The following is a 24,469-nucleotide window of genomic DNA, read 5'->3' on the forward strand; positions in this document are numbered from 1 at the left end:
ATAGGTCTCTAATGGACCCATATGAAGGACTCTGTGACTTGAAAACAGAGAGGCTAAATGTACTTTTGTAAGTCATGGAAAATCTTTTAATGAAAACATTTTTAAAAAAATGTCTGCATCATACCACACGTGTCTGTGTGCCAAGAGTCTTTTAAACAAGTCAAATCCAGGTGATCAAAAACTCATTTCCAAAGTAGTTAACATCTATTCCATCTTGTAACTTTTAGGCCTTTTCTGGTTTATTTATATTGTCTTAAGATTCAGAATCACAAAATGATTATGATTATTTTACATTTCAAAAGTGGGAAAAAGTGATAGTCTCACAAATACACCATCAACAATAGTATATAATTAGGAGAACTAATCTCAGTCCTGAAGCAGCATGAAATCATTACAGATATTCTAGATTCATACGTTAAAGTCCAAAGAAAAGTAAATACAGTAACTGATTTATTTTTTTAAGATTTTCTAAGCTGCTTAAAACCTAATCTGTACTAAATTCTTTATTTTGTGAAAGCCTAGAGATGTTGTGCTGTTGACTTCAGCAGGAGTCACAGTTCAGCCTAGCTCTGCCGTCGTGGAGCTGAACACTCCTAAGTGTATTTGCGACTAAGCTCGTTAATTTTCATAAACCCTTCTTTGTTGTTAATAGTCTTGTACACAGTAACGAGAAAGGGAAAAGCAGACGGTAACTCCACCCGCCTGCTCAGTTTCTGGTGTCCCCAGTGAAGACACCGAAGCTTGTCTGCCAGGTCTTTCCTTCCTGACCTTTCTAGAGCATCCTGAAGCAGTTTGGTCTTGTTAAGTTTGTGCCATGATTGTTCGTACCTGCGTGTGAAGGGGGAGAGGAGGGTGCATAGTGGTTACCAAAGGCTCCAAAGCCATTTGGATAGTCTTCAAAAGTGCTGAACCCAAGTAACAATTGCTGTGGCATTTCATCTGTACTTGGACATATCATTTCCTAAGGCTAATGGCAGATAGACTGGTGCACAAGCGCATTTCTTGTATAGTCAGCTCTGGCCAGAGGCATACGTGCATTAGCTGCATCTTGATAGGACTACTGTAATGCTCTCCTTGTGGGTCTGTCCTTGAAAACTACTTTGGTTGGTACAAAATGCAGCTGCTAAGATCTTGACTGGGGCAGGCGTTGGGACTTTCATTAGTTGCCAGTTCATTTCCAGGTTCAAGTCATGGCACTGCAATTACTGAAGGACCAGCCCTTGCGGTGGCGTGGCAAGACACCAACCGGGCATTGGCCTCAGCTAATTAAAAAGACTTGACCGAGTCCTTGAGGCAAAACTGGATGAGTAACTCAAGGTGGAATCAACATCATCTCATTGCCTTGGGCTGATCTTAGGCCAGTGCTTGTTCTAAGCAGCAGGGTTTGATCATTTTTAAAGAGAGAGTACTTGCAAAAGAGAATAATTGACTGTGGAATATTTTGTGTGTATCACATTAATTACAATCCATGCTTGCCTCTTCCTCTACCCAGGTGGCAGAGAGGCTACATCGGTGACCAGCATTTATTTAACACAGTCAGATGGCAGCATACATGTTGCTGTTGTGAATTCTATCTTTTTAGCCATTATCTCTGAGGAGCCATTGTTTCTGTGAAGGAAATGCAAAAATCATGCTCAAAACTAAAATAAAGGATATGTACCCTCTGCTCTGACCTACTTACCAATGCTCCAGCATTTTCTGGGCTTGAGCTGTCTTTTTTGTGGTAGCTGCACGAAAGTGGTTTATCTCCACACGACTGAATCCCAGCTCAGAGGCGACCAAGGTCCATTCAAAACCCAGTTGCTTGCCCAGTTCTTGCACTGATTTGAGGTTAATGACAGCATCCTATTGAATTTATATTTGTGTATTAATTCAGAGGGCGTTCTTTTCTGGACATATTGAGGGACCTGTTAAACCAGTTTTGTACAGTGCAATCTACATAGATTTTGCTACACAAACAAATGACTATATTATTAATCATCACCATCTTAGAGCGATTACACCAGATTCTACTTGTATTGCTACTTTCCTTCTTTCTCGCCTATACTGTATACCAGGCATAGGCAAACTCGGCCCTCCAGATGTTTTGGGACTACAACTCTCATCATGCCTAGCTAACAGGACCAGTGGTCAGGGATGATGGGAATTGTAGTCTCAAAACATCTGGAAGGCCAAGTTTGCCTATGCCTGGTGTATACTGTAATTACTTTCTCTTTTACATGGGCTTTCCCCCCAGGATATTGTTCTGCGTAGGTACAAGGAAACTAGGTATGCAAATAGATTAGTTTTTGATGGCACAACACCATAGCCATATTTCACTCAACACCAAATGGTAATTGGAAACGGCTGCCTTAGTTTCCATTTCTTTAATGCAGAAAAAGTCTTGCTGCCAGCAGCCATATCACATTAACCCCCAAGGTCTTGAAAAGGGTTGCAATTAGGCAACTGTGTTTCAAAACGTGAAGAAAGCATGCAAATTTGTGTCCTTACTCGTGATGCAGGTCAAGTGGTATGTTCACAGAAAAAACAGGCACGCCTTTAACAAAAAAGAGGACTGTTGAGCAACACACATCTAAGATGTCCCGTGGCATCTTAAATTATTACTTATGTATTACCAAAACTTACCATCAAATGAGCAATTTAATTCTTTTGGTTCCTAGACAAATACACTTGTGGGGCCTCTTGTTTCAGTGGGTACAGGTGGGTATATCTGCTCATAGCTGGGCAATCATTTGACCATTCTTCGAATATTTGTTTGACCTCTCACTGTACCATCAGTGTTTAGGTTTGAAGCTGGTGGGAAATGCCAATCAAGGGAATCTTTGTATGCCTAATAGAAAGTTACTGGTAGGTTGCCTTCCTGACAGCATAAGGAAAGCAGGGCTGCAGCTTCCCTTTTGGTCGTACTTGAAGCAAGTTGCTTGTGGGAGGCAAAAAGGCACCAGAAACACAGATAATAGCATTATCTTTTTCTCATCTGTTATCATTCAACATTCTGTCCATGTTAAGACTTTCGTTGACTCATTCACAAAATATAAGACAGGGTTGCATGACAAACCAGGTTCCAAAGTCCCACCTCACACTTTGAAATCTGATTTTTAAAGACAAGCCTCCTATGATTGCTGGAAAAGATGTACAAGTGAACAACTATGTGATCAGGAACTGTGCATGCAAAGTATTGAACTCACTTTCTGAAGCTAGAAGTGCTTGTGTATGATTCAGAATAAGCAGTCTGAAGAAAAGTCAAAAGGTCAGCTTACCTCCTGGGCTTTATTTGGCATTCTGTTTCACACTTGTTAACTCCTTTATTTTTAGTAAATCTGTTGGGATGGTAGAAAATGTTTTCCCCCACTAAATAATAGTAGTACTTCTTTCAATAATTATTTTGCACTATTTTCATTATCATTTGAGTAATTAATCTTGTGACCCAAGCCTGTATAATTTATTCTATAATTTAGTCTACTGATAATTTGATAATATTTCTATGAAAAATATAATTGGATCAACTCTTTAGTGATTGGTGGAGCATTTATTCACTCTTTACAATTGGAGTCAGTATGAGGGAACAGATTATAATTTTTGTTTTGGCTGTTGGTACTTTAATTCAGATTCCCAGCTACTCTTGGCAGCCCAAAGCATGTTTTCCCTGAACTCAGCCTCATTATTTGCAAGCTTCTAGTTAGTGTGCAAAGGATTACAACCTGGGAACCTAAGTAAAAATATCTCCAGTATATATTACCTGACAGAATTGCTGTGAGAATTATAACACTATAAATATTGTATTTTTTTTGTCTGAGTATATGCAAGGCAGCATACAAAGTTAAAAAGATATAACAACAGAATATGCTAAAACACGTTTTTAAATAACAGTAGCAAACAGACCCCATAATAAATTATTGTTAACAATTATTCATAATCTCCCAATAGCCATTAAAACTCTACTTGCTTATGAAAGTACATTTCAGAGTCAACAAAGCTGCTTTCTGACATACCTTGTTTCTGTGTTTTATTCAATAATTGCTCTTCTTCCTATTATACAACTTCTTGTTAAATACATATATTTTAAAATACTATTTTCTGTGCTATTTTGAGCAGTTGGTATGCTAAAATATTACTTAAAATATTACGTTTCTGAGGTACCTTTGCAAAAGTATCTAATGAAAACTGATTTAAGTTAAGAGAACTCTTTGAATATACTCTTGCATGTTGCTAGGCAGCGACTTGCAACATGCACTCCTGTTAAAATAGTTAATTTTTAAAATGCTTAACTGAGAACTGTTTGTTACTGTTTGTACATCCAAAGAAGTTATTTCCTCAAAACTCTTCTTGAATAGCCTTTTTTGCTCCACCACAGAATAATTTGAGTCGTGCAGCTCCAAAGAACACATCATCAAATCATCAGCGTATCCTTTCAATTTGTATTCTTTTACCCCAATTTGCAATTACTTCTAATACCATTATAAATAAAAGCGGTGACAGGGGGCAACCTTGTCTCGTGCCCTTCGAGATCACAAATGAGTCAGTTAAATTATTATTGATAATCAGTTTGGCTCTTTGACTTGAGTAGATTGCTTTAATTCCCTCCATGAAACAAATGAATGCGGTTACTTTCTAACTTTTTGCCTTCCCAGCACTAAAGGTATTCAAAGTCTCTAATCACTTCCTTATTAGTTATTTTGTATTTAATGAGTCTATCTGCCGCAGCAAAAGTTGCCGTGGACTTTCTGTTTTGTACTCACTCAGTTAGGCGAAAAGTCACTTCCTTTCTTATTCTTGCGACTTTGTTTCCTGTGCCATTTCCCCCCTCAACCGGGATGAATTCCCTGCTTTCAATCTTTAAACATCCAAAATTCACTTGGTATATTCTTCGAGCTTTTAAGAAGAAAATATTCCACTTTCGCCAAGGATTTCGTTCTTATGTCTCTGGAGATTCATCGCGCTTCTCAGGGGAAGCTAGAGGCATCGCAACACAGGGTCGGTGCTTTCCCACTTGCGTTCGCAGTCTCGTCGTCCTCGAGTTCTTCCAACCCACCCACCCCGAAAAGACAGCGAAACCGCTCCTCCGCTGCTGGGTAGCCTGTCCCTCAAGGGTCCCCCCCTTGAGATTTTTGGGGTGCGCAGTGCCTTTGCGACTCCCCAGAGCCCCCATGTTGCCCACTTGCTTTGATATAAAGAAGCACTGATTGGGCTTGCTTTGATGTTCTTCTTATCTGTGGGCTTGGGGTGCTGGGCTCTCTGGGCTCTGGGTATTTGCCACCTCATCTAGTCAGGTGAACTGATGTTTGCAGCTTTGCTGTTTAAAGAGTATATACACATCTGCTTGGGTGTGGACAAGCCATCTCCTTGCTGCACTGCCTGTCCCATGGCTGCTGAGCAGAAGGGCTAGGAGACCGGGAACACTCATTTGCTATGACTCCACCAGAGAGCCTGGGGCATGTGCCTCAAACCAGAGGAAATGATTGCAACACAGGCAGTATAAAATGTACTGGATCAAATATCACTGTCAGGTATGACGCCCTAACTCTGGCCTAAGTCCTTCGACACTGCAAATCATAATGCCCTGTGGACTGTCCTTCTGAAAATCAGCTGCCCAAATAAATTTGTGAACATTCTTCAGCTCCTCCACAATAATATGACAGCAACAATCGCAGATTACAATGGCTCTCAAAATGAACCATTCACAGTGGGATCAGGTGTTAAACAGGGTAGCGTTATTGCCCCAACTCTATTCATTATTTTCATTGCCATGATCCTACACTTTGTCGAAGGGAAACTCCCCACCGGAGTAGAAATCATATATCGAACAGATGGAAAGCTCTTTAATCTTTAATGAGAGGCACAAATACAAGATGGGTGACACCTGGCTTGAGAGCAGTACTTGTGAAAAGGATCTAGGAGTCTTGGTTACCACAAACTTGACATGAGCCAACAGTGTGACGCGGCAGCTAAGAAAGCCAATGCAATTCTGGGCTGCATCAATAGAAGTATAGCATCTAGATCAAGGGAAGTAATAGTGCCACTGTATTCTGCTCTGGTCAGACCTCACCTGGAGTACTGTGTCCAGTTCTGGGCACCACAGTTCAAGAAGGACACTGACAAACTGGAACGTGTCCAGAGGAGGGCAACCAAAATGGTCAAAGGCCTGGAAACGATGCCTTATGAGGAACGGCTAAGGGAGCTGGGCATGTTTAGCCTGGAGAAGAGGAGGTTAAGGGGTGATATGATAGCCATGTTCAAATATATAAAAGGATGTCACATAGAGGAGGGAGAAAGGTTTTCTGCTGCTCCAGAGAAGCGGACACGGAGCAATGGATTCAAACTACAAGAAAGAAGATTCCACCTAAACATTCGGAAGAACTTCCTGACAGTAAGAGCTGTTTGACAGTGGAATTTGCTGCCAAGGAGTGTGGTGGAGTCTCCTTCTTTGGAGGTCTTTAAGCAGAGGCTTGACAACCATATGTCAGGAGTGCTCTGATGGTGTTTCCTGCTTGGCAGGGGGTTGGACTCGATGGCCCTTGTGGTCTCTTCCAACTCTATGATTCTATGAAAAAGCTTGGCCTATTGCTCAACATCCAAAAAAACCAAAGTGCTGAACCAACAAGCACAAAACAACCCCTCTGCAGCACCACAAATCCAACTCAATGGTGTAACGTTGGAAAGTGTCGATCACTTCTCCTACCTAGGCAGTTATCTTTCCACAAGGGCCAACACTGATGCTGAAATCCAGCATTGCCTGAGCTCTGCGAGTGTGGCTTTCTCCCGATTGAAGTGCAGAGTGTTTGAGGACCAGGACATTCGCAAGGAACCCAAAATGCTTGTTTACAAAGCTATTGTACTACCAACCTTACTGTATGCTTGTGAAACATGGACCACCATGGGGCCATCTCCAACTCCTTGAAAGATTCCATCAATGGTGTCTCCAAAAATTTTTACATATCACTTGGGAAGACAGGTAAACTAATGCCAGAAGCAAAGATCGGTGTCTTCAACATCAACTTCGTTGGACTGGTCATGTTATTTGGATGCCTCATTATTGTGTTCCAAAGCGAGTACTCTATTCCGAACTTAAATATGGAAATCATTATGCTGGTGGTCAACAAGAGGTTTAAAGACTCTCTCAAAGCAAATCTTAAAAAATGTAGTATAAACACTGACAATTGGGAAACACTGCCCTGTGAATGCTCCAATTGGAGAACAGTCTTTACCAAAGGTGTCTTGGGTTTTGAAGACACTCAAACTCAGGATGAAAGGGAGAAAGGTGCTAAGAGGAAGGCAAGCTTGGCAAATCCACACCATGATCAACTCCCGCCCAGAAACCAATGTCCCCACTGTGGAAGGACGTGGGGATCCAGAATTGACCTCCAGTCACTTATGGACTAACTGTTAAGACCGTGTTTATGGAAGACAATCCTACATGGCTACGAGTGATCGCCAAAGAAGCCCAGAAAGCAAGGGGGCCAGGCTGAAATGACTGGTCTCAAATAGAATGATAAATAGTACCTCAGCTTGTCGGAGCCAGCCGTTATACAAATGGTGCTTTTTAAGCATAAAAGGCTAGCAATCTACAGAGGCTAATAACACAGAGGCTAGCAATCTTTCCATAGACGGAGGGCAGCTGAATCATGCTTCTTCCCCTTCCTCCAGTCCGTTTATTCTTATAGCCCTTTGTTCCTCTCCAGCCGCATGGCTGCATTCCAATGTCTCACGTTACCTACATCCGGTCAAGGCTTTAACCCACCCACAAACAATATAGGGTTACACTGCCCAGAGGAAATACAACTCCGTTTAAGTCAATACATTCCAATGCATTGTAAATCTCAGAGTGCTGGTCAGCCGAGGTCAGAGGGCACCCTGCAATATTACAAGCCTTTACCATGGCTATGACTCCCACATGCCCTCTTTATTTATTTAATTAATCAGTACCAATACGGTTATATCGAGAGCGATAAGCGGCTCATGTGAGACCGGAAGCGGGCCGCGGACTGGAGAACCATGCAGTACATATAGAGATTATAGAAAGAATACATTGTATACAGCAACACAAAATAACGCAAATAACTACTATAATGATCACTAAAATCAATAAATGTCGAAGCCAACTTCCATCCGGAAGCCAAGAATATAAGAATTCTGATTCCAAGCTGCATGGTAGCTTCCTTTCTTGTTTATTAGCCATGCACTGGTGTCACTTCTATAGCACTGAAATTGGTCACTGTATGTTCCTGTAAGAGAACAAGAGCTATTAAAAGTGAAATTCAACGCATATTGACAGTTTGGATATATGCCCCATGATTCTTTCCCCTCCTTAATTTGAAAATAAATGGGTGCAGGCTCATGGAGGGTCAAGTGTACTGGGGGCCAAAATGATTGCTTAGGGCAGTGTTTCCCAACCTTTTTTGGGCAAAGGCACACTTGTTTGATGAAAAAAATCTCGAGGCACACCACCATTACAGCCCCATGACGTCAGCGCGCAGCGTCGCGCCGGGAGGGACGCACGAAAGTGTAAGTTTCAATTATTTCCCCTCCCCTCCTGTGTAAAGGGGAATGCACTCTGCTAAGTAAAGGCACTTGCCACAGCAGCGTCAACGTCACAGCACCCACCGGCACCCAAGAGAGAAGGGGTCTCAGCAGCCCTTTTGCCAGGAAGAGGAGCAAGAACGAGAGGAGGAGGAGGAAGAGGAAGAAAGTCCCCCCCAAAAAAATTCTCCTTTTGATCTTCCTTATTTGCAATTCCTCATTGCAAAACAGCGGTTGATATACAGCTGATTTTTTTGTTATTACAGTCCCCACCCCCTCACCTAGAAAAACACCACCTGTCAATTTTTATTTATTATTATTATTATTATTATTATTATTATTATTATTATTATTATTATTATTATTCCCCGCCACTCTGGGAGGCTGAAGCCCTTTAAGGCTTCCTTCTGTCCACTCTCTGTGAATTACCTGCCCGGAGTGGGTTTCTGGGGGGGGGCGCTGCTGCCGGTGTCCTCCCCGTCGACACCGGCAGCATTTAACAACTTTAAAGATGTGCCCCCTCCCTGTAATTTCCATAACAGTTGGAAGGTCAAAAATATAACCTCCTATGACAACTCCTGCAACCCATGAGCTTTCAGACAAAGATCATGCATGGACAAATGTAAAGATCTTTGGAAAGTATTGATCGAAACTACAGTAACAAACGAATCAATGTATCTTCAAGGGAAAGAATAAGTAGATTCATTTGCATATATAGCTCTGTAGGCTTAATTATATTCCATTGCTATTTTGTTATTGCTCTTTTCCTCTGCTTCTATTTATTTTTAATGCATGTAACCTTTTTATTCCCCCCCCCGCCAATTTAACTCCTTGTAATACTCTCAATAAAATATAAAGAAACAAGAAAGGAGATTCCCACAAAACATTAGGAAGGCCTTTCTGGTGGTGAGAGCAGTCAGACAGGGGAAGGGGCTTTTAGGGAGAGGTCGGGGGGGGGGGCATCTGCCAGGGATGCTTTAGCTGTGAGTCCTGAATTGCTGGGGGTTGGACTGGATGACCTTTGGGTTCCTTCCACCTCTATGATTCCATGACCTTTAAGGGAAGTCACCTCCATCTTCCTCTCAGAGCAGATGCCCACAAGCCCTGGGCGGGAAGAGCCAGAGAGAGAGAGAGAGAGAGAGAGAGAGGAGGACATTCCTAAGAACCGGCAGCTCAGCTCTCGCCTCCCTCCAGGAACCAGAAAAGCCAGTTTAGGGCTCAGATCTTTCCCACAGGCCTTTCTGAGTTCTTCTCCGGGGACACCCCAGGATGGCCAGAGCGTCACAAGAACCGCACCAGACATTCACCAGACCCCAAATCTTTCCCCCTTCCTGGCCTGAGAGGCTGCAAATTCTACCTGCCTTCCCCCCTCCAATTGATCAACACACAGAGATGCAGGTGGCCAGGGACCCACCTGTGCACACCTGAGCCTGCAAGGGGCAGCCAAGCCCCCTTCACCGCCTGCCCCCCCCGCCAGCCCCCTCTCCCCTCCTCCCTAGGCGGCAGCTCCGCCATGACCACAAACGGCGGCGGCAGCAGCAGCTGCGCGCGGCCTGGGCTCCCCTCGCCGGCCGCGGGAGCCAAGGCGTGCGACGAGGGAGCCAAGGCGCGCGATAATTTTCTTAAATTATGTCAGCGGCGCCCGGCAGAGCAGCCCTCTCGGCCACGGCAGCCCGGCTCTCCCAGCCCCTGGGGGCCGCCCTCCTCCCTCGCGCCCCCGCAGCGTTCCCGCCCGGAGAGGCGGCGGCGGCAGCAGCAGCCGCGCGCAGCCCGGGCTCCCCTCGCCGGCCGCGGGAGCCAAGGCGCGCGACGAGGGAGAGCCGCGAGGCGGGCGCTGTGGACAGAAGCGCTGCCTGCCGAGCTCGCAGGCAGCCAGGCAGGCAGACGGCGAGAGCCCCGCGCTGGGCGGCCTCTCCTCGCCGCCGCCGCCCCGCCTCTCGCCGCCCGACTCGCCCGCCTCCCTCCCACGGAGGTAGGCTGGTGTGCCGTGGGAGGGAGGCGGGCGAGTCGGGCGGCGAGCACACGCGGGGCGGCGAGCGAGCTCCCTCCCACATCCCATCGCCGCTCGCTTTGGCCGGCCTACTGGGCTGTCGCAGGCGGAAGGCCTGCGCATGCGTGAGGTTTTCGCACCTTCCTCCAGTAGGCCGGCCGAAGCGAGCGGCGATGGGATGTGGGAGGGAGCTCGCTCGCCGCCCCGCGTGTGCTCGCCGCCGCCGCCCCGCCTCTCACCGCCCGACTCGCCCGCCTCCACGGAACACAAGGCAAAGTTCCACGGCACACTAGTGTGCCGCGGAACACCGGTTGGGAAACGCTGGCTTAGGGGATATAATATTTGTAAATCGAAAAGATCCATTGACAGGCACATCATGAAGCATTATGCCTGAATGACTCGCAAAAGGGTGGCATGTGCATACATAACCAACATTTAGAAGCATGCAATAAACTGGTAAACATAATCATATCTTGTACAAAAATATTATTCCTCCATATCTTATGATAATTTTCTCCCCTAAAAGTCTTATTCAACAATGCTGTTCTTATAGTTCGAGAGTGGCTGAGCCGTGGATACTGCCAGCCAGAGTAGGATTCAGGTGACAGCTGCTTGCCAGCCGATAAGGTGAAATATGGTGGTTTCAACTGGACTGGGTCGTCTGCTTCTCTTCCTTGTATAATGGTGCAGCAAAAGATGGCAAGGCAAATGGTTAGGAAGGCACTTCCGCAGTTGAAGGGACTCGCCATGGCCGCACGCATCGAGCTGGAACCCACAAAGGCTTGTCCTCGACATCCACTGCCGCGTACCCTCGTCCCCACGTGATCAGCGGAACAGGTCCATGCCACGCGGGATCAGGCAAGCGTCAGTACACCACCAAGGGGCGGGGGAGTGCCTCCTCCTTCCTAAAATGCAATTCAGCAGGGTTATGGGTCCTAAGATATGGATATAAAGGGATGGTTAAGTACAAAAAGAACTTGGTGAACAGCCGAAGGGATATCTGCTGTTGGTATGCTTCAGCCGCCAAGCTGTTTAAGCAATAGTGTTTTGAACGTCAGGTGTGCTCTTTCCACCTGTGGAGTTAAAGGGTATGCCATGAGTTAATTTCACATTCCACAACACACAAAATTCTGAAAATGTTTTAGAAATATATGCTGGACCATTATCAGTTTTGATACGCGCAGGTTTACCCATGACTGAGAAACAGCGGATAGTGTGCTGAATGACATGCCGAGCTGTTTGCCCCCTCATGGGCATAGCCCATATGAATCCAGAGTGGGTGTCCACCGTGAGGTGAACCTTGGAGAGTGGAGCCAACACAGGTGTGTGTGTGACATCCATCTGCCAACACGCCAATGCAGACGTGCCCCTAGGATTGACAGCATCAAAAGGAATGGCCAGCTGAGATTTAGAACAAGAAGCACATTGGGAAACTATATCCCTTGCTTGGGCCAAAGGAATAGAAAACTGCTTTGCCAATGCTTTCGCAGGAAGGTGAAAGGTGTTATGACATAGTATAGGATCAGAAAAGAGAGAAAAGGCAGAAATGTCCTTCAATGCTGTATCTGCTCTTGCATTGCCCTCTGCTAAATACCCTGGGTGCGATGTGTGGGAGCGAAGATGTGCAACATAATAAGGGAACTCTCTGTGCTGAAGTAAGGCCTGCAGGCCAAGAAACAAGGAAAACAAGTCAGAATCCAAGGAAGGAGTTATATAAGATATTGGTAAAATAGCAAAAAGGCGATATACATACTGAGTATCCACAATAAGATTGAAAGGTTGAGTAGGAAAGGATTGAAAGGCAAGAATCACAGCCGCTAGCTCGGCTCGCTGGGCAGAGGACTGTGGAGGGGTAAATAAGCATTTCCATTTTCCTCCCTCCTCCCATGTCACCACCCCCCTACTTTTCGTTCCATCCGTGAAGAGGGTTAGTGCAGAGGGGAGAGGTGTGAGAGACAAGGGGGTAGCCAAACATAGGTGACCTGTGTCAGAAATGTCAAACGGTCATCCTTTGGAGGGTTAAAAATGATGACACCTATAAAATCGGCCAAAGCAATTTGCACGGCAGCATTTGTGACCAATAAATGCTGCTGTTCAGTCTGTGAAAAAGGAAGATAAATTGAGGTAACATCATAACCGCTTAAAGCTTTGCTCGTGAACGTCCTTTGATAACAATGTCTGATGTGGATTCAATTACTGAATAAATGTTTTTTGGTGGGGTATGCGGTAGATGTAGCCATTCTATAATGCAGATAGTCTTCTTCTTGTTCCGCCTGAGCATATAAATTTCCTGTTGGCAACAATGGTGTAGCAAACACTGCCAGATGCAGCTTGTGTGCAGCACCTCTAGGTGGCGCATGTGGAAAGGTTTCAATGCTTCACCCACAAAATGTTGACAAGTGTAGGGGAGTTCCGCATGCCTTGAGCAAGACAATCCACTGATATCGTTGGATGGGCTGCGAATTGTGATATACTGGCAATGTAAATGCAAACTGTTCCCTGTGTGCTGGAGCCAGTGGGATGAAGATGGTTCAATGTGGCCGAAAGTCAATTGTTCAGAAATAAGCTGTTCAGAAATAGCTGGTGCCGCTTGCTGCGGATTTCTCTCTTGGTGGAGGCCACCGTTCTGCCCACACTGAGGTATCGGTGATCCTGGTTTGCCACACTGGAAACGTTGTATCGGTGGCTACAGGCTGGTTTTCATTGAGCGCTGCTGCTAGCAGATGAATCTTGTGGGTGGCTGTATCACCAGACTGACAAATGCGAAGCATGGCTGCTGTATCTGTGGCAGGATTGTGTGTCATCGGTTGTAATGCAACCTTACAATCCTCACTGGCATATTCAAAGGCCAATTGTGTGATAATTATTTGTTTAGCTTCAGGATTTTCAATTTGATGACTCACTGCTGTATGCAGTCTGTCCATGAAGGAAGAATATGATTCTCTTGCCTCTTGCCTGATTGAACTCCACCTTGACTGAATACTGGTGGGTTCTGGGATTTTTCTCATTGCTTGTTTAGCAGCAAGAGCAGTATCCCTCAATAAAATCTGCAGCAGTGTGGCTTGTACTGAAGCCTGAGCAAAGGGCCCACGCCCCATCATAGCATCCATCACATCTGCGAGGGTAAGATTAGGATTATTCCCTCTTGCTTGTTGCAGTAAGGCAGGAGCATAACCACGACAGGCGATTTCCCATTCATGAGCAAATAATACACCAGCTGATGGGGGTAAAACTGTACGTGCCAAAAGCTTGATGTCATCTGGCACCAACAGCTGGGCTAATGTGGCTTCCAAAAGCGCCTGTGTGAATGGTGCTTGAAGTCCATTTGTCCTGACTGACAATTGGAGCTCTTTCAAGATTTTAAAGTCAAAAGGTTGGTGCTGGGCTTGAGTTCCTGCTGGAGCACCAGCAGGGGGCACAATAACAGGGAATGCCAGGGTATCCTGAGATAAGGAACAGGCAAGGGCTGCACGTTGAAAGGGGGTAGCTGGTTCTGCTGCTGAAAGAGCAGGGTCATTTCCAGCCAGACCACGGTATTTTTGCAGGATTGGGTCCTCTGGTGAGGAACTGTAATCTGGAGGTTTGGGTTCTGGAGCTGCTGGCAGGGCAAGGATTGGGACAGATGGCAGAACAGCAGACTGAATTAAAGAAGCTGGAGGTTGTGCTGGCAATGCAGCCAGGGAGATATTTTTTGGTGATAAAGAACCCATAGCATATCGAACCTTGCACCAAGCATTTAAAATTCGAACACCTATGGAGGGATGCCCATGAAAATGTGTCCCTATTTTGTCCCAAAGTTTCAGTTCCCATGTTCCGTCCAAAGGGAACCAGGAACAGTGTTCATGAATGCACAGAATAAGCTGTATCAAATCACCCTCTGGAACTTCCAATTTGTTGGAGGAGAGGAGAAATTTTAAGTCTTTTAAAAAGTTCTGTTGGGGAGTAGTCAAAGAGCTGCCCATTCTAAAATAAGATAAAAAAGAGAATCGAACTCACCGGGATCTTTTTTAAAGATGTAAAGCGCTTTGCAATCCTTGCCGGACGTAGTGAGTCGATGATAACCACTGCTTGGATCGAAAATCCTCTCACAGTTTCTTTTAAAATCCTCTTAGTCTGCCTCAGACTGTTTGCTTTAATTTTTGCCTCTTTTCTTTAAGTTGCCTCTTCTTTTAAGTTGGCCTCACACGGGGCACCACTTGTCGGAGCCAGCCGTTATACAAATGGTGCTTTTTAAGCATAAAATAAAGACACAGGCTAGCAATCTTTCCATAGACGGAGGGCAGCTGAATCATGCTTCTTCCCCTTCCTCCAGTCCGTTTATTCTTATAGCCCTTTGTTCCTCTCCAGCCGCATGGCTGCATTCCAATGTCTCACGTTACCTACATCCGGTCAAGGCTTTAACCCACCCACAAACGATATAGGGTTACACTGCCCAGAGGAAATACAACTCCGTTTAAGTCAATACATTCCAATGCATTGTAAATCTCAGAGTGCTGGTCAGCCGAGGTCAGAGGGCACCCTGCAATATTACAAGCCTTTACCATGGCTATGACTCCCACATCAGCTTCAGTGTATAATAGAAGATTTTGAGCATAAAAACTGGCCCTGTCCATTTGCAACAAATTATTTGGGAGGCAGACAATGTGCACCAGCTAATGGCTATTTTTATCAACACTAAGCAAAGGATCCTGCATGTGTATTCTTTAGAGATTTCTCTCAAAGACCCTGTCCAACCCCAACTTTGCAGGTGTTTGCCCTGAGTGATGTTACCATGTTGATAAAAGCTGGCCTAGACATTTCTTAACATAATTGGTGAGCACATGCCACATACCACAAGCACATACCACAAGTATGCTGTTGGAAAACAAATTGTGTGAATGCTATATTTTGATTATTTCTTTTATATTCCAAAAGCCAAAGAGGATAAAAATTGTTTTCACAATGGTGGCATTTTCATATTTATAGTTATTACCACAGGGAAATAAAAAACTATTTCCAAGTGTCTAATTTTGTTTCTTGTCATGTGTAAATCTTTTAAGTGGCAATTATAGCTGGTAGGCTTTGGTTCAAAGGACATTTTTATTTACAATACGATGACAAACTAATCCAAAATATTTTACAAATGGAAAATTTTAAGAAAAATAAAAGCAAATTTTGAGTCTCATGGTAGTTGAAGATTTGAGATACATATATGTTTTATATAGTTTGCTTGCAGTGTGGAGGCTTTAATATGTCATGTGCTGTCATAGTGGAAGAAACAAGTCAATTTTCTTGACTTCCGGAGGCGGCGCCAATGGCAATGGCGGTCTCCTTCTGATCGGGAGGGAGAAGCTCCGCGGAATTTGGGGTCTTACCGCTACGGCGCAGCGGGGACCCGTTAAAAAACTGCAGGCGGGGGAAGCCTGCGGCCGTGGGACTCGGCGGGTGCCAGAAGCGACCCCTCCAATAGCAAAGGAACCCCGAGAGGGGCTCCGGAGCGGAACGGGGGTGTCATGGCGCTGAGAGTCGATCGCTACTTCCGTGGAGTGAAGCCGTGCAGCTGTTGCCGGAGAGCGCTGACCTTTTTTCCTCTAACAATTCGGCTGTCAAAACAACAAGGCGTGAGTAAGTCAAGTATTAAGATCGGGAATTTAAAGAAAATCAATTTGAATTGGAACCGAAGCGGGGAGGTGCAAAGAGGAAGTCCACCTTCCGTTCTGCAAAAAGATCAAAGCAAAGAACGTCCAAGCCGGTTACCGGGTGAGAAGCGCTAGGAAGAAAGACTGATTAGACGTCAAGCTAAAGGAACCCCTTCCCTGAACTGAGAGGGAGGGAGGGGAGAAGGGACAGTGCTTTGGGTGTCAACTTTTAATATAAGAGAGAAAGGAGAGACACAAGACCACCTCTCAATCCCTGGGAGCAGACTGCCTAGACTGAAATAGTTTGGTTACATTGAATACAGCACTCTTTATTAACGATAATGGATGGTTAACACTCTGCAAATAGACATTATGAAACTGTTAAAATTGTTACTTCTCCTGCTGAAGGGGGCATTTGGAAACTTAGCCATTTTGTTGTGACATTACTGACTGTTACTGTGTCCCCCTAGAGGCTTATTGAAAAAGTAACATTGGCTGGGGAATTTTCCACTCTGAGTCTGAGAAAGTCTCACAGTAAAGCTGTGGGAGAGACCTTGACAGCCAGATAAAGTGCCATGGATGAAAAGCCAACAAAATCGGAGGACAAAACAACGAGATCAGGCAGAGTTAGATAACAACAGCCTAGTACAACACAGCATCAACGCAGGGCATCTGCTTCAGGCCCCCCTGTATCACAAGGAGAAGGGATGTCAGAAGAAGGTTTCACCTCTATTTTGAGTAAGATTTATGAGACTTTGGATAAACTGAGCAAACAAGTGGCTGAGGCCACAAATAAAATTGATCAAAATACCACAAGCATTAATGATTTGAGCCAGAAAGTGAATGTAAATACAGGCTCTATCGAAAAATTATTGCAACAGTCAGAATCAAACCAAAAGACGGCTCAGGAAGCTAAAGAAAAAGTAGAGGCTGTAGAAGGAAAGATAATACCGATAAGCAAACAGTTGGGGGACCACCAGGTACGTCTTGGGGTCCACCAGGAACTCCTGTCTATGATTGAACTGAGAGAAAAACAGACTAACTTGAGGGTCAGAGCGGTGCCTGAACTTGAAAAAGACAGCTTGTGTGACTTTCTGACACAGGAATTTGCGGATTTCTGGAAATTGGATGACAAGCAAGATTTTAAAATAACAAAGGCTTTCAGACTTGGAAGAGGAGGGAGGAAGGACAGGGTGAGAGACTGTCTGATTACCCTTCGATCTAAAGAGGAGCGAGACAAAATACTAAGCCTACATTACCAGAACACTTTGATAATACAGGAGTCAAAAGTGGAAATCTTTAAGGACATTCCGAAACATCTTTTGGACCTCAGGACTAACTACGGAGACTTGGTGACTTTACTGAGAGGAAACAGAATCATCTTCAGGTGGGAATTCCCTCAAGGCCTATCTTTCAGCTTTAAAGGTAAGAAGTTTAAAATAAGTTCATTGGAGGAGAAGGAAAATTTTTTGAGAGATCACGAAGAAGATCTGCAAAAAGGTGTAGAAGGACTGCCGGCAGTCTTACCACCAGGATTATTAGACATAGTATCACTACCTTTGGGAGTGGATAAGACAAAGAAAGTGATACCACCGCCAGAAGAAGACGAACTATTGGGAGCTGTTGGAGGACAGTAAACCTAGGTACATCATGTCTCTGCAACTACTAAACTGGAACATTCATGGATTTAATTCCCCGGAGAAAAGGAAAAAAGTCTTTCACATACTTAAGAAGGAACAATTGGATTTAATTTGTCTACAGGAAACACATGTGACAAGGCTGCATAGGAAAATATTGATTAATAAGAGACTGGGCCAAGAATTTATTTCATCGGACAAAGTAAAAAAGTGAGGAGTGGTCATTTATGCAAAAGAGAGCCTGTCACCAAAATTCGTTTTTAAAGATGAGCAAGGAAGATATATTGCAATCGAAATTCAAACACAAGGAGAAAAATTTCTGATAGTAGGTGTATATGCACCGAATGAGGGGAAATCTACATTTTATAAGAAGTTGCATGAAACTTTACTGGATTATATGGACTACAACATTGTCTTGATGGGAGATATGAACGGGGTGGTATCTACAAATATGGACAAGTCGCAGAGACAGGTAATTACTAAAGATGGTAGACTACCAAAGACCTTTTTTGAATTGTCTGACAATATGGACTTGATTGACATTTGGAGGACCAGGAATCCCCTGGGGAGAGAAGGGACCTTCTTTTCTGAAGCCCAAAAGACATGGACAAGAATTGACCAAATCTGGATAACTAGAGGACTGGCACCCAAGATCAGGAAGGTAGAGATCTGCCCAAAGACGTGCTCCGACCACAATGCCGTGAAAATGGAGATGAGACTAACATTAACCGGTTCCTTCAGATGGAGGATGAATGACACCTTGTTTAGAGATCAAGAAGTGATTAAGAAGGCCCAAAAAACTTTGAGAGATTATTTTGAGATAAATTTGAATACCACTGTGGAAAAAAGAATAATTTGGGATGCAAGTAAAGCAGTTATGAGGGGATTTCTGATCCAACAGAACTCATTAAAGAAGAGAGCCCAGAATGTGAAAATAGAAAAAAATTTGGATAAAATAAAAGAGGGCGAGAAAAGACTGAGATAGGAACCCAAGAGATTTTGAGAGAAATAAAGTTATCCCAAGTGCAATATATGAAGATGATGAACCAGGAAATTGAGTGGAAAATTAAACAAAAGAGGCAAAAGACTTTTGAATCAACAAATAAATGTGGGAAACTGCTAGCTTGGCAGATGAAGAAAAGACAAAAACTCAATACTATTACCAATTTGGAAGTTGAAGGAAAAAATATTGAGAACCCAGTGGAAATTAGAAAATGTTTTCAGAGGTATTTCAAACAACTATACACACAAGGGTCTCAGAAAGACTTTGATATAGACCAGTTTTTGAAAGCAAACGGATTACAAAAAATCTCACAAGAAAACAAGACAATCTTGAACTATAAAATCACAGACCAGGAGGTGGAAGGTGCCATTCAGAATATGCAGTTGGGAAAATCTCCAGGGCCGGATGGCTTAACCTCAAAATATTATAGAACTTTGAAGGATTGGATAATCCAACCACTAAAGGAGGTTTGCAACGAAATTATGGAGGGGAAAAAGGCGCCAGAATCGTGGAAAGAAGCATATATTACACTCATACCAAAAGCAGAGTCTGAAAAGACACAACTTAAGAACTACCGACCCATATCCCTGTTAAATGTGGATTACAAAATTTTTGCTGATATTTTGGCAAGGAGGTTAAAAAAAGTACTAAAGGAAGTGATACATAAAGACCAAGCTGGCTTTCTTCCGGGCAGACATTTGTCTGATAATACGAGGAATATAATTAATATTTTGGAAAAGCTGCAAGAGGATATTAATACTAAAGCAGTTTTAATTTTTGTGGATGCCGAGAAAGCCTTTGACAATATTTCTTGGAGTTTTATGAGGAAAAATCTTCAAGGGATGGGGGTCGGTCAAGGGTTTGAAAATGGTATAAGTGCAATTTATTCAGAACAAAAGGCTAAATTAATAGTCAACAATGTGGTGACAGAGGAATTTAAGATAGAGAAAGGGACACGACAAGGTTGCCCAATTTCCCCACTACTCTTTATTTCCGTCCTGGAGGTTCTGCTAAATATGATAAGAAGGGACCATCTGATTAAAGGCATAACGGTCGGAGCCAAACAATACAAATTGAAAGCCTTTGCAGATTGTCACTACAGGAGCCAGAATCTAGCACTAAAAGAGTATTAGAACTGATCCAGGAGTTTGGTCATGTGGCAGGATTTAAGTTGAATAAGTTAAAAACCAAAGTTCTTGAGAAAAACTTAACAATGATCGAAAGAGAGTGGTTTCAGAATGAGTCAGGTTTAACAGTGGTCAAGAAGGTGAAATATTTGGGAATTAATATGACAGCTAAAAATGGGAATTTATTTAAGGACAACTATGAAAAATGTTGGTCAGATGTTAAAAAGGATCTAGAAATATGGTCAAATTTGAAGCTTTCCTTGTTGGGCCGAATTGCTGTTATCAAGATGAATGTATTGCCAAGAATGCTGTTTTTGTTCCAATCGTTACAAATTTGGATAAAATTGGATAAAATGGACTGTTTCAAGAAGTGGCAGAGAGACATTTCTAAATTTGTCTGGCAGGGCAAGAAACCCAGAATAAAATTTAAAATATTAACCTATGCAAAAGAAAGAGGGGGATTTGCCCTGCCAGACCTTAAACTCTATTATGAATCAGCAGCTTTCTGCTGGCTGAAGGACTGGCTGCTTCTTGAGAACACAGACATTTTGGATTTAGAAGGTTTCAATAATGTTTTTGGGTGGCATGCATACTTGTGGTATGACAAGGTTAAAGCACATAAGGCATTTAAGAACCATGTTGTCAGGAAAGCACTGTTTAATGTCTGGACACGATACAAAGACTTACTTGAAAACAAAACCCCAAGGTGGTTGTCACCAATGGAGGCAAAAGCTCAAAAAAACCTCAATATGGAGGCCAAGTGGCCAAAATATTGGGAGACTTTAGAGCAAGAAGGAGACAAATTGAAATTGCAGAGTTTTGAGAAATTAAAAGATAGAGTGTGAGATTGGCTACATTATTTTCAAATAAGAGAGGTATACAATTTAGACAAAAAAATCGGCTTCAAGGTGGAAAAATCAAAGTTGGAAACAGAATTGTTAGACCCCAATACTAAGATACTATCAAGAATGTATAACTTGCTGTTAAAATGGAATACTCAGGATGAAACGGTTAAATCGGCTATGATTAAATGGGCACAGGACGTTGGTCATGTTTGCTGACTGGGAACAGTTGTGGACCACGGGTATGAAATTCACGGCATGTACAGTGGTGCCCCGCAAGACGAAATTAATTTGTTCCGCAATTTTTGTCGTCTAGCGAATTTTTCGTCTTGCGAAGCACGAAATCCCATAGGAATGCATTGAAAATCAATTAATGCGTTCCTATGGTCAAAAAAAGTCCAAACAAAGCCAAATTTGGTACAACAACAGTTTATTAACTGCTCTTTAAAGTCACACATACTGTAAAGAGCAGTTCAAAAATTGAAGGGAAAATAAATTAACTTTATAAACATGACATAAAAACATTTAAAAATCAACAAAGTGTACAGTACATTTTCTAAGACTGTGGGGGACCACTTGAAGAAGGCTCCTCTTCCACTCTTTGCTTCTTGGTCAAGAACCTGTCCATAGTCTGCTGCTTCATCCGCCTTTTCAGCAGCTCCCTGAAAGACGACATGACCCTCGTATCATAAAAGTTCCCAGCGTCATGTGCCACGTGCTTCTCAGGGTGGTGTAGATCTGCAAAAGTCTGCACCTCCTTCCACTTCAGGCAAATGTCCCTCAGTCTTTCGGAGGACAGCCGTTCCTCAGTTGCTTCCTCCTCTTCCAGTGAGGCCTGCTCCTGCGCAGCCTCTGCCTGCAGTTCGACCAGCTCCACGGTGGTCAGCTCGTCGTCGTGCCCCTCCACCAGCTCGCAGACGTCCTCCTCCGTGACCTCCAGGCCCATGGTCCTCCCCAAGGCAACAATGTCCTGCACCACTGTTGACTCTGGTGCATCAGAGTCACTTGGTGCCACACAGTCCGGCCACAGGCTGCCCCAAGCGCAATTCAAATTTCTCTGGCTGATCCCTTTCCAGGCCGTGTTGACCATCTTCAAGCAGGTGACGATGTCGAAGTGGTCCTTCCAGAATTCCCGCAGGGTGATGGTGGTGCAGTCAGTCACCTCGAAGCATCGCCTGAAAAGCTCCTTGGTGTAGAGTTTTTTGAAATTGGCGATGACCTGCTGATCCATCGGCTGGAGCAGTGGCGTGGTGTTAGGCGGCAGGAACATGATGTTGATGAAGCTGAACTCCTCCAACAAGTCCACCTCAAGGCCTTTAGGATGGGCAGGAGCATTGTCCATCAGAAGCAAAGCCTTCAGCGGCAGGTCGTTGTCCAGCAGGTACTGCTTGACAGCAGGGCCAAAAGCAAGATTGACCCAGTCCACAAACAGCACACGTGTGACCCAAGCCTTGCTGTTGGATCGCCACATGACACTCAGCCGCTCCTTGTCGATCTTGTGTCTCTTGAAGGCCCGTGGGTTCTCCGAGTGGTACACCAGCAGGGGCTTGATCTTCAGGTCGCCGCTTGCGTTGGCACAGAAGAGCAGGGTCAGACGGTCCTTCATGGGCTTGTGGCCAGGCAGCCTGGACTCCTCCTGAGTGATGAAAGTCCTTTTGGGCATCCTCTTCCAAAACAGCCCGGTCTCGTCGCAGTTGAAGACCTGCTGCGGAACGTAGCCCTCCGTCTTCACAAGCTCCAGGAACTCCGCTGCAAAGTCTTCAGCCGCAGGAACATCAGAACTGGCAGCCTCTCCATGCCTGACCACGCTGTGGATGCCAGATCTTGTCTTGAACCGGTCAAACCAACCTCTGCTAGCCTTGAAGACTTCTGGCTCGGCAGAGGTTCCTGGCTGTTCCCGGATGAGGTCAGCGTGCAAGGCCTTGGCCTTCTCACAAATGACGGCCTCAGACACTGTGTCCCCTGCACGCTGCTTCTCTTCTATCCAGATGAGCAGCAACTTCTCGACCTCCTCCAGGACAGCTGGGCGGTTCTTCACGATCCTGGTGACTCCCTTGGCTGCATCAGTCGCCAGGATCTTCTCCCTCATCTTCAGGATGGTCCCGATGGTTGATGGGTTCCTCCCATACTCCCTGGCGATGTCCGTCACACGCATTCTGCCGTCGTGCTTCCGGATGATCTCCTTCTTCATTTCCAGCGTCACCTTCTCCGTCTTCCTCTCGCCGGCCACCGCAGCAGTAGTCTTCTTGGGTCCCATGGCAGCACAGGTCCTACCTTCGTAAACTCAGAAACAGAAAAAAAAATCAGTGATGTGCTTCAAACCCAAAAAAAACAAAAGCACCCAGCCACCCACCACACAGAAATTAAAACCCAGAACCAAGGCCTTGAATCCCAAGAACCCCAACCCCAAATCCAAAATCCAAAAACCCCCAAAAAAGTTTTAAAAGTTTAGCTTACCAAATGGATGAAAGAGAAGTTCTGGAAAAGCTTCAACAATCAACCACCGAAGTCCTCAGAAACCTTCAAAAATCACCAATGTCTTCAAAAACCTCAACTGCTCCCACAGACACCCACCCACCCACCCACAACACAGAAATTGCAAACCCCTCCCCAACTGCTCCCCCAGCCCCTCCCCAACTGCTGCAAACCCCTCCCCAACTGTTTCCCCACCCAGACAAAAAAAAATTTCAAAAAATAACAACATGGCCAGCACTCAGAAATTCAAACTCAGAAAATTTTTTCAAAAATAAACAACCATGCCTAGTGGTCACAGAAAATCATAAAAATTCCAAAAAAACCCCACAAGCCCCCAGATTCCTGCAGAAACCTCCCCCACTGTTCCCCCAGCTAGCCAGCACTCAGAAATTCAAACTCAGAAAAAAAAAAGGGAAATAAACAACCATGCCTAGTGGTCACAGAAAATCATAAAAATTCCAAAAAAAAACTCCAAATGGTCCCAGATTCCTGCAGAAACCTCCCCAACTGTTCCCCTAGCCAGCCAGCACTCAGAAATTCAAACTCAGGAAAAAAAAATGAAAATAAACAACCATGCCTAGTGGTCACAGAAAATCATAAAAATTCCAAAAAAACTCCAAATGGTCCCAGATTCCTGCAGAAACCTCCCCAACTGTTCCCCTAGCCAGCCAGCACTCAGAAATTCAAACTCAGAAAAAAAAAATGAAAATAAACAACCATGCCTAGTGGTCACAGAAAATCATAAAAATTCCAAAAAAAACTCCAAATGGTCCCAGATTCCTGCAGAAACCTCCCCAACTGTTCCCCCAGCCAGCCAGCACTCAGAAATTCAAACTCAGAAAAATTTTCAAAAAAAGCCAACCTGGCCCAATGGTCACAGAAAATCATAAAAATTCCCAAAAAAAACCCCAAATGGTCCCAGATTCCTGCAGAAACCTCCCCAACTGTTCCGCTAGCCAGCCAGCACTCAGAAATTCAAACTCAGAAAAAAAAAATTGAAAATAAACAACCATGCCTAGTGGTCACAGAAAATCATAAAAATTCCAAAAAACTCCAAATGGTCCCAGATTCCTGCAGAAACCTCCCCAACTGTTCCCCTAGCTAGCCAGCACTCAGAAATTCAAACTCAGAAAAAAAATTGAAAATAAACAACCATGCCTAGTGGTCACAGAAAATCATAAAAATTCCCAAAAACCCCCACAAGCCCCCAGATTCCTGCAGAAACCTCCCCAACTGTTCCCCCAGCCAGCCAGCACTCAG

At 44.4% G+C, this 24,469-nt stretch overlaps 2 protein-coding genes across 3 annotated transcripts in view; both read right to left on the reverse strand.

The window, feature by feature from the left end:
- Positions 1-23,250, reverse strand: part of LOC310714198 (tigger transposable element-derived protein 1-like) — a 222,100-nt gene extending 198,850 nt beyond the window's left edge. The window contains exon 1 of the mRNA XM_083519408.1: positions 21,308-23,250. Coding sequence (XP_083375534.1) covers positions 21,308-22,991 — 1,684 coding nt within the window. The 5' untranslated portion in view covers positions 22,992-23,250. The remainder of the gene's footprint in view (positions 1-21,307) is intronic.
- Positions 64-4,165, reverse strand: LOC310714358 (uncharacterized protein). Of its 2 annotated transcripts, XM_083519787.1 has the most exons (4): positions 3,993-4,165; positions 3,261-3,320; positions 1,682-1,845; positions 64-828 (listed from the first exon to the last, which is right to left on the reverse strand). In XM_083519787.1, exons 2-4 carry the CDS (start codon positions 3,279-3,281, stop codon positions 594-596), a joined length of 420 nt encoding a protein of 139 aa, XP_083375913.1. In that variant the 5' UTR covers positions 3,282-3,320; positions 3,993-4,165; the 3' UTR covers positions 64-593. The 2 variants fall into 2 exon arrangements, with proteins under 2 accessions (XP_083375913.1, XP_083375914.1); XM_083519788.1 differs by having other exon boundaries at positions 3,261-4,165.
- Positions 23,251-24,469: the final 1,219 nt, after the last annotated feature.

This window comes from Podarcis liolepis (genome assembly GCF_965112155.1).
Source record: "Podarcis liolepis genome assembly, chromosome: 8".
NCBI classification, from domain to species: Eukaryota; Metazoa; Chordata; class Lepidosauria; order Squamata; family Lacertidae; genus Podarcis; species Podarcis liolepis.